The 14,289-nt window shown below is 36.9% G+C and overlaps 1 protein-coding gene and 1 pseudogene across 1 annotated transcript; both read left to right on the forward strand.

The window, feature by feature from the left end:
* The first annotated feature begins 900 nt into the window (after nt 1–900).
* LOC137944626 (pentatricopeptide repeat-containing protein At2g21090) lies at nt 901–3,746 on the forward strand. The gene is made up of 2 exons (XM_068790326.1): nt 901–989; nt 1,067–3,746. The coding sequence occupies exon 2, from the start codon at nt 1,478–1,480 to the stop codon at nt 3,290–3,292; it is 1,815 nt and encodes a 604-aa protein (XP_068646427.1). The 5' UTR covers nt 901–989; nt 1,067–1,477; the 3' UTR covers nt 3,293–3,746.
* A 2,864-nt stretch (nt 3,747–6,610) lies between these two features.
* LOC137943829 (DNA-(apurinic or apyrimidinic site) endonuclease 2-like) lies at nt 6,611–14,005 on the forward strand (annotated as a pseudogene).
* The last annotated feature ends 284 nt before the right edge of the window (nt 14,006–14,289 follow it).

Genomic DNA, 14,289 nt, shown 5'->3' on the forward strand with positions numbered 1-14,289 from the left:
AATGAGTAGATTATTTTTATTGCTCTAAAATTGAGATGGTCTGCTTTTAAATTGATCAACCTTTTAAGATTGATATTTGGAGTTTCGTCATTGGACTAGAGTGATTTTTCTTCTCTCAAAATTTATTTTGTGGAAGATGGGTCTCTTGACTGAAAAAAAAAAGTGGTCCCCAACTTGAAGGAGAGAAGTAGAAGAATAAGCACAAGTAAGAGGTAACTTATAATGAAGAATTCCACATGTTGTAGTAATCAAATTTTATGTGATCAAGATATTTAAGTAAATAAGATAACAAAAGATGAAGAAATGGCATCTATGACTTTTTTTCAGCCAAACAATTTTATTGTAATAATTATTTATTAAACTAATGTACAAAGTCAAAAATAAAAAACATCACCTTACTACTGAATATTTCATATCAAATTAACGAAATCAAAATCATACATAGAGATGACAAAGGCAAGAAAGTAGGATACGTAGACAATAATAATAATTGCATCGATTTAGGACGGTCTCAATAATTTTGAAGTCATAATTTATCAAAACTACGTCATAATTTTGTTGTCTCATGGTCTTATAATCGCATATACGGTCTTCAATAATTTTCTCCTTTGTTTGTTTAATACATCTAAATTACTTTCGTGTTGTAATTGTCTTTAATTATGTCGATATCGACTTCTTCTTTTATGTATAAACCATATTTTTGTAAAAAATGATTGAGTGCATTATACATGAAATAAAAATTTATTTAATTTATTAAAATTGACTGCTCACCTCTTTTCCCTTCTCTATAGACAAAGAAAGGGGTGATTGTCCAAGGTTGCTCAGACTTTTCAATTTCATTCGTTAAATCATTACAAGTAAAAATGAAGCGTGGTTCATCCCTTTTTTGTGATTTTTTTAAATTTGAGTCGCAGGGACATGGTGATGTGATATTGCTCTCGACTGGGTACTGAGTGATTGCTTGAGTTCCTAATTTCCTTCATATTGAGGTTCGTTAATCTTCACTTGTCCTCTATGCTTCAAATGTCTGATTTTGACTGAGATTCAGACCCTTTTTCTATTTCAGTTGGAGTTAGCTGAATGGAACACCTCAAATTTCTTGCGATTGCAATCTGAATCTTTGCGCTGAAGTTAAAACTTGAAACATTGAAGAATCTTTACTGGTGATCACTGGCTATAACCATGCTCAAGTTTGCTGTTAGTCATTAAAGGTGAAGCAGGGGACGGAATTCTGGAAGGAGAATTGCACTAAAAATGTATGAGCTGACATATTTGGTCCCCCAGCTTCTCTCAATCGTCAATGCCATTCGTATGATACATCAGTTGAAAATGGAGATCAACTGACGTCAGTTGCCGTGGGTACCATCTTCTGTGTTCTTGCGGGAAGTCGGCCGGTCGAGCCAGCGGCGGCTTGAAGGGAATAATGACCGAGCAGTAAAGTTTAGACGATGAGAACATGTAACCATTTCATCCCGCGATGCCATCTATTCTTTCCCCAAATCGTATTCGGAGTGAATCAAAGAAATACCACCGTATCTGTCTCGTCCAAGCCTTCTTCGACTTCTGTTCTCAGGGTCATCTCTCACAAGCTGTCAACTCTCTGCAACTCCTCGCGCGTAAAGGAATTCGATTAGACTCTCGATCTTTGTCTTCTCTGTTGCGTAGTTGTGGGGTCCTTGAATCTCTCCAGCATACCAAATGGGTTCATCTTTTCTTGAAACTCACTGGTCTCAAACATCAAAAAAGCTTCTTATATAATCATCTGCTGTACGCTTATTTCCATTGCGGCAGCTTTAATGAAGCCAGAAGGTTGTTCGATAGAATGCACGTGAAAAACGTCTTCACTTGGAATGCTATGCTCTCAGGCTATGCAAAAGTAGGTATGGTGAAAGAAGCGAATTCATTGTTCGACAAAATGCCCGAGAGGGACATTGTTTCGTGGAACACAATGCTTATTGGTTTTGCACAAAATGCTATGTTGGTGCAGGCTATTAAGTTTTATACTCATTTGCGTCAATCGTCTGTTGGGTATAATCAATTTACTTTTGCGGGAATGTTGATTGCATGTGTGAAGATGGAGGACGTTGTCCTCATAAGTCAGGGCCATGGCCAGGTATTAGTTTCTGGTTTCCTCTCAAATTTGGTACTTGGGAGCTCAATAGTTGATGGATATGCCAAATGCGGGTGGATTGGTCACGCACATGCATTATTTGATGAGATGCAGTTTAGAGATGTTATGTCTTGGACTACACTAGTTTCTGGCTACGCCAAGCTTGGTGACTTGAGCTCTGCACATAGATTGTTTGATCTGATGCCAGAGAAGAATGCAATTTCTTGGACTGCTTTGATAGCAGGTTATGCAGAGCATGGAATGGGATCTAAGGCACTCGAGCTGTTTGCTGTTATGATGAAAAAGGGTTACAAACCTGATCAATTTACCTATAGCAGTAGCCTTTGTGCATGTGGTTCTGTAACTTCTGTGAAGCTTGGGAAACAAATCCATGCTCATATGATCAGGACATTATTTACTCCTAATGTTGTAGTTCTTAGTACCCTCCTGGACATGTACTCGAAGTGTGGGGACTTGGGAAGTTCTAAACTGGTTTTCCATGTAACTACTAGAAAACAGGATATTGTGTTGTGGAATACCATGATATCTGCATTATCACACCATGGGCTAGGAGAAGAGGCTATTCAGTTATTCGAGGAAATGCTAAGAGTGGGATTGAAGCCTAATGAAATAACTTTTGTTGTAGTTTTAACTGCATGTAGTCATTCGGGTCTAGTAGATGAAGGAATTCAAATTTTTGAATCCATAAAAACACATGGTTTTATTCCTAACCTAGAACATTATTCATGTTTGATTGATCTTTTGGGCCGTGCTGGTCAGTTCAATGAAGTGATGGATTGGCTTCACAGAATGCCACAAGAACCAGATTGGCAAGTTTGGAATGCTTTACTTGGAGCTTGTAAAATTCAAGGTAACATTGAATTGGGAAAGAAAGCGGCAGAAAAGCTTCTTGAAATTAAACCTCAATCTCCCATAGCATACATGGCACTGTCAAACATATATGCAAAGCTAGGTCAGTGGAGTAATGTAGAGAGGGTGAGGAAGTTGATGAATGAGAGGCTAGTGAAAAAAGTACCGGGAGTAAGTTGGATAGAAGTGGAGGATAAAGTGTATTCATTTAGTATGGAAGATAGATTTCATCCTTTAAAAGAAGAGATATATGAAATCTTGGAACTGTTAGCTGATCAAATAGAGCTTGACGCTCATATACGTGATGAATGAATAGACAGGGTTCCACTGGATGGTGAACCCAACAGTATCTTATTATCTCAATGTGGAGAATTCTCCTTCACAGGTTGATCTCCATGACTTGCCAGAAAAGCTTCCAATTGGAGCTCGCTTATGGGATTCACATCATGCGGATGCAAGAAGTTGATCTGCATGTATCACATAATTGACTGAGCAGATGTTTAGTGCAAGGCCAAAGCTCAAAAGCATTCATTGTTAGACCAGCAGGATATAAAAGAATTTGATAGAAGTATCCAGTCATTCTTTTCATTTTATTACTGTTAGCCGGAAATTGTTCACTTGACAAGCCGAAACCAAGTTTTCAAATTGATTTTCTCTTTTGAGGGGATGGGAGTTATTCCTTGTAACTGATCCAAAAAATGTATAATTTATAATCCTTGGGAATTTTCACATAAACAGTGATGGTAATCAGGAAGATGGAAATTCAGTTTTTGACAGTAACAAGGTAATTTGGTTACCACTTTTCTTAAAAAAAAAAAAGGCTTCGGAGATTGTTATATCAAATTTACTGTGAATGCAAAGCATGTCTTTTTGCATCAAATATTAGAAAATGATGGTTGTATTCAGTGATGCTAGAGATAAGTCATTATGCTCTCAATCAAAGCTAGTTACTGCTTTTGCTGCTTTTTGCCTCTAATCCAGCCATTTTGCCTCTTTAACTGCGGCTGAGCTTCATATTTACAGCAAATCCTCCACTGTGGCTGAAGGCAAGTATTTTCCCTTCAAAATTTTGATGTTGGATAATGTGTTTCAGTCTATTAAAAAACATGTACTCTTTGACTTGAGATTTTTTTTTGTTGGCAGTTATTTAAGAGTTTTGGGATTTAAATTTTGTGTCAACAATTCCTCTTCTCAATCTCCCTATCATACACTCTGATTTGTATTTCAACCTTCACTCTTTTCTTTTCTTTTTATTTCTTTTTTTCTTTTTTCTTTTTTGGAAAGTGCAATATAAATTGTTCTTATCCTTAAAGAAGTTGCTTCAATTAGGGTTATCACCATCTACATCTATATGCATATAGAGCTGAATGATATTACTTTTTTTTTCTCATGCTAAATTTTTTTAACCTAATTTTATTCTGTTTGGCATTATTTTATGTTATTGTGATCTGCTTGATGAAAGAAAATTCTCTTTGGCCTTTGTGGTTGGGGCATTTATTTGAAGAAATTGTGAATTATTGTATCTCTTGGGGGTCTCTTGGACCCACTATTTAAGAGACGCTAATTGTGTTAGTGATTCTTTAGCCTAGAACAGGAGTTACCTATCAACATTTTGTTGTGGGCAGCTCCCTTCCCCCTTTCTGTGAGGCTTGAGCTTTGTCTTCTTCCTCTTCCTTTGTTGGGTTTTCCTATTGTTTAATAAATTAATCACAATTCAAACATATCTTTAACCTATTTGTTGTAACTACAGTGTTTTTTTAAATCATTTCTAGACCAGTTTCAGCTAGAAAACTATGTTAATTCACATAAGAAATTTGAGGCCTTCATATTTTTTATGCTTCAGATTTTACCTCTTTTTTCTTTTCTTTTCTTTTCTTTTCTTTTTTTGTCGTTTCTGAACTGTGAAATGATCAGAAATTTCCTTCGTTTTGGTTTGCTGATTACTGCTAGCCTTTGTGTTTGATAGATTTTAGCAAGGATTTTATTTTTGTTCCATTTTATTGTTCTGCTTGGATCCAGTCTTTCTGATTTCTTACATTGTGTAGCAGATTTGTAGCTGTTCCCTAGTCTGTTGAGGGAGCTGCCTTGTGGTGGCTTTGACAACCACCATAAAATCTTAGTCAATCATAACACCATGAATGTAGTTGCACTGGTCTATTATTTGTCTGATGAGTAAACTGATATTTTAGAAGGGAAAGCAAAATTTCTATGTATTCCGTAAGTTTAATATTTATCAGTGTATTGCATTTGTTTCATTTGTTGCCATGAGAAAAGATCCACTGGAAAAACCAATAACATGTTTGATATTTATATTCAGTTACTTTTTCTCTGATCGTTATTTGATGAGCTGGTGGAATCGAGGCATTTTTTTGTATTGCTTTTATGCATTATAATGAAGGCGTTTATGTTGAAGTGGACAGATGAACTGAGGACCAACTAAAGTTTGGTTTGACTCTTCTTCTTTTTCTGTAGCACTCAAGTTCATCTTTGGACCTCTGTATGTTTTAGGGAATTTTTGTAAAAACAATTAAGGTCAAGTTGTCAGATCAGGAAGAGGGTCTGTTTGAAACCCCATGGAAAAGAAAAGAAAATGAGAATTTGACCATTATTATTCCCAAAAATAGTTAATGAAAGGAGAATTTGATCATTATGTCATTTTCACTATCTATTTTTGAGAATAAAAATAATCAAATTCTCATTTTGTTTTCTAGGGGTTCCAAACAAACCCGAACTGATTCAAAGAATGAGAAGAAACCTTGATCAATTTCTTATTTCTCATATACATGAGGGAGTGCATCATGCAGCTGATAGCATGGATCTTGAATTTGGAAAAATCAATCCTATTGGTATTGCACCAGGTAAAAAAGCATCACCATTGAGAACTTCTCCACACTCGTCAGTCAAAAGTTACTTTCTTGCTTTGAAGGACAAAAAGAGCTTGCAATTCCTACAGTTTCTGGAGCCTGTGAGTTTTTGTATACCTATTAATAGTTTGGACTGGTTCATCAAATGAAGGGTGTCTCTCATAAGACTAAAATAGAGATGACAAAGCAAACAGAGCCGCCTTGCTCCCCCAATTCTCTATGCCTCCATTTTTCACAAATTCTTCCTTGCATGTTTTCTTGTTCATCTTTTTTCTGCTGTGCCTTTGCCTCTCAAGGCCTTTTTAGTGGTTCTAGCTTGTGCGCTTTTGGATGGTGAACAGGCACACACAGTGGGTTGGGTCAGACTCACACACCCTTGCATGAATTCTTATAACTCATTGGGTTGGGTCAGACCCTTGCAATTAACTCAACCTAGATTTCACTAGAGTCGAGCTGTGTAACCATGTATTTCAATTGATATGTTTACATCAATTTGACATTATATGATTGACCAGAAATAGAGGAGAATTTCTTTCTTTTGCCGTGAATGGAGAGTAAGGTAATCGGCTAATTATAATTTTGTTTTTATTTTTCAAAATTTAGTGAACGGTCTTGTAGGGTGTTACTGTAACTATGAAATAGTCCTTGCGGCTTGCGCTGGCTGCAAGCCCTTGCCGATTCGCCACTCTGAATTCTGCTTTCGAGAAGAAGGAAGAGGAACTATGCTTTTTCTCTGGAAGAAGGATATTTAATATGGACGGGAGGGTGTCTTTGTGTATCTGGTTTTGAAGCAGTTCAAATGGAAAAATGAAGATCGTCACATACAATGTGAACAGCCTGAGACAACGCGTCACTCAATTTGGTTCTCTCCTCAAACTCCTTAACTCCCTCGAAGCTGATGTCATTTGCATTCAGGTCTCACGTTCTCTTTAATTTTATTTCTTAGTCTCAGAGATTCGTTTCCTCTGGGTGGTTCTCGACTGAGAAATTATATTTAATGCTTTGTTTTTTTATAGTCCGATTGTCAAAATGATTTGGGTGAGGCCCTACTCTTTTTATGGTATTGTATGAAGCTAGAGATGAAATTGCTCGTCCAGGACTGGAGTGATGAATGGTATAGCGCATTTCTCATGAATATAATAATTCTGTATGGGGCTTGCTGCTTTTTTTGTTTTTTTTTTTTCATTTCAATGTACGTGGTTAATGCTATGGAAAGTTGAATTTATCTTTGCGCTGTATATGTCTGACTGATTGTTGTAAAAACAATTCCGGGCTCTTTCTTTCTAATTTCCGTTCCTTCATTCGTGGTGGTATTTGCTCTTTCATTTTTAACGTAACTAACGGCAGGAGACTAAGTTATCAAGACAAGATCTAACAGCAGATTTGACTACGGCTGGAGGGTATGAAGCTTTTTTCTCCTGCACTCGCTCTTCTGAAAAAGGATGTGTAGGATACTCTGGTAAGCCACTATGCCGAAGAAATTGTAATTTAATTGCTAAATTACTCTTGAAATAATGCCTTGTTAGTTAATATTTCGTGGGGAAATGTTAGTGACCTACTGGATGTCTCATTTTAGTTGTGTTAGTCCATTCATCCCTTCTTTTAGGCGGTGTTTGGAATACAGAAAGTGGAGAGAAAAGAAAAGAAAGAGAAGAGGAAGGGAAAAAAAAATAAAAAATGAAAGAGGTTTATTTTCTCTTGTTTGGATGTCCATGATAAATGAGAGAAAAAAAGGAAGAGAAATATAGTTTCTTTTGTTTGGATGCACGTGGAAAATGGAAGGGAAAAGAAAAATTAGTAATATTTTAAATTTTTCTCTCTTATTTCTCTTTTTTTTCTTTTCTCTCCAAATTTCATGCTCTTTTCAAAGAAATTCCATTCACTAAGAGAGAAAGTAAGTTGCTCTCATATATTTTTTTTCTCTTAAAAAATCAGTGCTGCCAAACACTGGAAAAGGACTTTCTCTCCCCTTTTCTTCTTTTATTTTCTTTTCTTTTTTGTGGTTTCCAAACATGCCCTTAATGAAATTTGTGTCTTGTGTAGGTGTTGCAACCTTTTGCCGTGTAAACTCAGCTTTCTCCAGTAATGAAGTGGCATTACCAGTTGCAGCAGAAGTGGGCTTCACAGGTCTCTTAGAATCTTCAAAAAGAAGTGTTTTCATTACTAGAGATTTTTCAGTTGAGTTAAATTTAGAAGCCGAGGACATAAAGAATGTGACAAGGCAACATCTTATCAAGATTGACAGTGAGGGACATTGTATTATCACAGATCATGGACATTTTGGTAAGTGTCCATCTTATCAAGGGGGATTCACTCGGTAAAAACATCTTCTTTCAAGTCATACAGTTTGTGCACATTAAAAACCTTTACTATGTCATAAGAATTGTATTCATAATAATTTCAAGGAAGTCTGAGACTACAGAAAAAATGATGATTTTTTTTTTTTTTTAGAATGGCGAATAGCTCTACTACTTAGTGAAAAAACATACAATACAAACTTAAAACTTAAGGCTTAAAAGTAAAAATAAAAACATGGGCCATAGGCCAAAGCTTATAGCTGGGGAGAGTTTCTGGTCACTAAATGGTGGTGAGAGACTCCGTCTTTCATCAAATGGTCAGCATATGAATCTGTTGATCTTAATTTGTGTTGCCAAATAATCTCCCTGCCAGAACAAAGAGAGAAATTTTCCATCTTAGGTCTGTCTCACCTTCCACGGAGAAGGCGCTTTCTTTGCAAACCAAGAGATCACCACTGCTGAATTCCCTTCTGTAATTATGGGAGTCGAAAATCTTTTGAGTTGAGAGGAAAATACCTTACCAGAGGGCTAGAAGTTCTGCTTCTAAAGACAAAAAATGATGACTTACAATTTGTAGTTGATGATGTGTTATAATGTTTGACTGACTCCAGTTTTTAGCAAAAAGGGATAGAAAGAAAATAATAAAAAATAAAACTCCTAGTTCTGTAGTCCCTGATTGGGCAGGAAATCACCTTTTCAGTTAACCAGAAAAATATTACTTTGAAATGTGCAGTTCTTTTCAATATATATGGACCTCGAGCAGAGCCTGATGATAAGGAGAGGACTCGCTTTAAATTCATATTTTACAAAGTTTTACAGGTACTTGGTTCTATTAACCTGGCTTCCATCTCCAGAAAATGGTTTTATTAGTGTTATTTTATAATTTAATCTAATTCCACTCCGCATTCCATCTACAAGTTTTATGCTGTACTTAACTACCATTTCCTTTGTTTATGTGGCTTCTTTACTTTGTTTACAGAAAAAGTGGGAATCTTTTTAAGCAAAGGAAAGAGGGTTATTGTGGTAGGTGATTTCAATATTGCACCTGCTGCTATAGACAGATCTGGTGCAGGGCCCAATTTTGAGGAGAACTTGTAAGTAATTCTTTAAGAAAATCAAACTCTTTTCTAAATACACAGAAAACATTTTAGAGCTTAGTCGTTTAGATTAATTGTATTGGGTTGAGCCCGGTTTCATCCCAAAATGACCAGCCACTTAGGAGGCCTGTTGCTCAACCTAATAACCCGGTCATTTTTCTTAACCCTTTTCAATGGAGGACTTCTTCCATTCAACACTACTCCTCACGTTCAGGTTTACATATAATGGGCCTGCAACGTGTCCACAACAAACAAATAACCTGGCTCTTACTTCATGGAGCCCACACTATACAAATAACTTGAGGAACACATACTAGACCTCGGGCCACATGTACTACCCGCTCTGATACTACTATTGGGTTGAACCTCGTTCTATCCCAAAATGCCTAGCCACTTAGGAGACCTATTGCTTAACTTTAGTACCTAATCATTTTTCTTAACACTTTTTAATATGGGATTTTTTTTCACTCAAAAAATTGTATGAATACTATGAAAATCTTGTGGATGCAGATTTAAAGTCAAGAGAGATGAGTACCTATCTTAATCAAAGGGGTCAAAACCAGTTAAATTTTCAGAATACTTTGAAATTTCTCTTGACACGATTATTATTTACTATATTTAGGTTCAGGAAATGGATGCGGTCTTTATTGGTGGAACATGGAGGTCCTTTTGTTGATGCTTTTAGAGCAAAGCATCCCTTATGGTATTGGCTCCTGGTACACTCATGTGTCTATTGTTTTTTCTTTAGATTGAATTTATTTAATCAATAAAAGATTAATAGAAGAATGGGTTGAAATGGCCTTAAAAATTTGCCTGACTTTGAGCCATATTTCATATTATGCCACAGCACAGCTAGAAGAAGATTATGACCTAAAGCTGCTCCACTTTGGTTAATCTCTGTAGTTATCATTTTGCAAACATACATCTATAATTCAAATGTCTAATAGTTATAAACATTGTCCTCCAACTAATCTTATTGTTTTCTTTTTTCCCGTTCTCTTTTTCCTCTTCACGCAACAGTAGTCCCTGGCAAAAAGTAAATCTTGGGTTCTGAAACATAAGCCCCAAGTTTTACATCTTTGAAATACAAAAATACAGGTGTAGCAAGCCATACTATGAGACAGTGCAACAATGCATGGTGACAAGCAATTAAACCAGAAAACTAAGAGATGTTAAGTCTTTATTTACTTATTCCTTTTTCTTACGGTAGCATGAAGGGTGTTACTGAATTGGAAAAAGTACATAGGGCCCCATGACAGAGATTACTTGGTAAAGAACAAAAACTAGTCATGATGAAAGGTAAAAACAACAAATGGAGAAATATAAGTAAAAAAAAAAAAATATAAGAAGAAAATACTATGTATGAATGAAAGAGATCGTGTCTTCACCAACAACAACCAATAAGTTGTTGCTGGAATCTGTTCCAAATGAGTGCAGTCGACGGATAGTTTGCTTCCCACAGGGAGTGTGTTCTAGTGATGCCAGCCTGAGAGGCAATGTCTACTATCTCATTGAAGTATTGACGGAGTTGTGTGGAAGAGGGAGGGTGGGGTAGGATGTTTGAGAAAGCAATAATGATCTTGCTCATGCTGTCATGGATCTCTCCACCACCATACACCAGGATTAACTCACCTATTGAGCTACCACAAAAATTTAATTTAAATCATCTGGCATCAGGAGGGATCAGTCCACCACTGCCTACTAGGCCTGATTTGCCTTTTGAGTTGCCATCAAAATCAATTTTAAGCTTCTTGAAATGAAGAGCATAAACGGAACATTTGAATAAAATGGTTTCTAGCTGTAAGCATGCTATATTTCTGACGTCCAGAAATTTAAGTGCTTTTCTTCTCTTCATGTATTTATATGATATCTCGGAGCAATCTCACTACATACCTTTAGCTGCCATTGACCTTATAAAGGATTTAAAACCGTTATCATAAATAGGATAATAAAACCTCTTACAGACCATAACCCTTGACATTTTAACAACTTTAGGCTCTTAGGGTCAGATCCCTGCATGGCTCCTTACAAAGAAGCCTTTCTCCTCCTTTGCTGGTTCATCTATCCGTGATAATTGGAGCATCATTGCAAAGATGCGATGTGGAACCAAGATCCCAGTCATGCAAGAATGGACCCCCCCAGAGCCTGGTTTCCTAAAGTTAAATTTTGATGATTCTTCTCTAGGTAATCCCGAAATGGCTGGTTTTGGGGGTATTATCTCGGATTCCTCAGGCAATCAGTGTCTGTCGTATGCTGGTCCGTTAGGCATTGTTGACTCAACGACAGCTGAACTCCAAGGTCTTCTCAATGGGCTTTGTGTTTTCTGAGACAATTATAGTGGTCCTCTTCACATTGAGGGGGACTCAAATGTGGTAATTGGTTGGTGCGAAAACGCGTCCTTCCCCCCCCCCCCTCATGCTGTGGCGGCATTGGGATTCTCTTTGGAAAATTCTTAAAATTGCTTCTCAATTCTGCTAACTCGGTGGCAGATGTGCTTGCCAAGTTAGGAGCCACCTTTCAATCTCTTGTTGTTAGGGATTTGCTCCCTGTTTCTTTGTAATTCTTTTTGTTAATATATACATCCTTTTCCAAAAAAAAAAAAGGTCATTATTCTGCCGTTACCCATGTTCTCCTGAGAAGCAAAATCAGTATGCTGCATCACTACAGTTGCAAATGATAGCACCAGTAGTGCAGAAGATTGTCCTTAGTGTAGGCTTACTGATTCTTCTCTTGCAAAGTTAGTGGTTTTACACATGTGCATAGTTGCTTTATGTGGTGTTATTTATTTTATGTGCACTTCTCAATGAGTTTATGAGATGCTACTTGTCTCCTATATGTATTTTTTATAGAAAGTGCATTGATCTTTTTAGCTGCCTTCAAGTACAACGACCAGTAAAGGAATACCTAATCATGTCCCTGTGTACAAGTGCATTAAAACACTGCTTGCATTGTTATGTTAGTTCTCCTACATACTGAGGACAAGATTTGTGTCCTAGCCCTTCTCGTCTATATTGTAGCTCATAGCTTGGCAAGATTGCCTCAGCAATTCTGTGTCATTGCCTTTGCAAGTTGACCACTTTTAATTCATTTACTTAAAATGAAAATCATATTATTAGCTAATATGTTTTGCAAAAATTGTTTACAGTGAAGCATACACCTGCTGGTCACAGTGTTCTGGCGCTGAAGAACTGAATCATGGATCAAGAATTGATCACATTCTCATTGGTGGACCATGTTTACATCAAAAGACTGACTTAGAAGATCATGACATTTTAAGATGTCATGTGAAAGAGTGTGAGATACTTACTGAGTTTAAGCGGTGGAAACCTATTTCCATTTCTAGGTAGGCAGAATTAGTTTCTTTATTCATATATGTTTCTTTTCTTCATTTTGTGTAACAGATTTCTGTACTGCAAACCTCACAGATGGAATGGAGGGAGAACTGTCAGATTAGAAGGTTCAGATCATGTACCTGTTTATATATTTCTACAGGAAATACCAGACTTATCAGTGCATAATCTTCCATCTTTGGCTGCACGCTGAGGTACGAGGACGGCAACAGACTATTGGTCAGCATTGTCTCTTCAACATGCTTGACGTTTACTTTCCTCATCCAGTTTGCATGGTCACTGAAACTTTTGTTCTTTTGTAGTATCATTGCTACTAAAAAGACAAGAACATCATGGAGACAACAATCAAAGTGGTTCCCAATTAATTGGTAGTGAAAGTTCTGAAGTGGAGAACAGTAGCTCGGAGATATCATCGAACACCTTTGGATCACTTACTGAGCACGATTGGGAGAAATATAGACTACAGGTTTCTGGTGATGTAAAAGGAAAAGAGGTAGACATGGATGTTCTCAACCAACTCTAAAATCATTTTTTCAGAAGAGAAAACCTAGTACAGATATCAGTATTAATATTTCAGACAGTCAAGTGGGTAAAGCAAATGCCGAACTGGATTCTTTGTGTGTGACTGAGGAGATTAGTGCCATAAATGAGAGTAGTCTCCAACAAAAAGAAGATGGGACGAATGTTAGTGTTGATGTTTCAGTTAGTCAAGTGGATAAAACAAAAGCAGAGATTGATTCTGTTAGCGAATTTAGTCTCCAACAAGATGAGCTTGAGACAAATGCTTGTTGTCAAGACCAAGAAAGGGTAGAGACAGATTGTTCTTCTGAAAAGGATCGAAGTACCTCTGCATCACTTGAGTGGCAAAGAATCCAACAATTTATGCAGAAGAGCATAACCTTATGTGTAGGTCATGGTGAGCCTTGTGTTAAAAGGTCGGTGAAAAAACCAGGTCCAAATTTGGGTCGTGGGTTTTACGTCTGTGCTCGTGCTGAGGTATTCTTTTTTCTTGTCATGCTTTTTCACACATACTTCCCAATAGACTGTTCCAGCTATTTACTTTGAAGTGCTGAGTGCATACATCTTTTGATGTTCATTGTTGTTAACATATGTTCACCTCAGGCGGATCGTGTTGATTAGCTTTTAAGTCATTATATTTTCTAATTGTGAGCTTCAAGCAACTAACTATGGTTTGAATAGTTCTTGTGTTTCTTCTGGTTATATCTTAGTCAAGTCTAGCTCATTTCTGTTCTGTAAAATGGTGGTAATGAACTACCAACTTCTGTCTATCAGGGACCCCCTTCTAATCCAGAAGCAAGATGTAATCACTTTCTGTGGGCGTCAAAAACTGGGAGAAAGAAAAAATGAGTCGAAGTAAAATGAGAATCTCTGGACTGATCAGTCTTCTCCCTGGAAATCAGTGGGAGATCAGTGGTAACCCATGAGAAACTTCTTACTGACATTGTATCGTTTTGGACTAATTCTTTTGCTTCTTTGAGAATGAGCTTGTATTTGTACACCATACATGTAGCAAACACACCCATGGACAGGCCTTGGATTGTCCTTGTGAATCTGATGAAGCTATTAACTTTTTCCTTTCTTTAGTTAAATATTACATGTTTAACACATGGTTACTTGGGTTTGTCGTATGGGAATGCCTGAACACTATTTTAATGTCTTTTCCCTGTTTTCAACTTTCAG

Source organism: Aristolochia californica, unplaced genomic scaffold (genome assembly GCF_029961685.1).
Source record: "Aristolochia californica isolate CCGP_79_NKW_82.1479 unplaced genomic scaffold, dmAriCali1.0.hap1 SCAF_11, whole genome shotgun sequence".
In the NCBI taxonomy this organism is placed as follows: domain Eukaryota; kingdom Viridiplantae; phylum Streptophyta; class Magnoliopsida; order Piperales; family Aristolochiaceae; genus Aristolochia; species Aristolochia californica.

Bases quoted from the DNA above. Each gene is read 5' to 3' on its own strand.
- LOC137944626 (XM_068790326.1), top strand. From the start codon at position 1,478: ATGCCATCTATTCTTTCCCCAAATCGTATTCGGAGTGAATCAAAGAAA.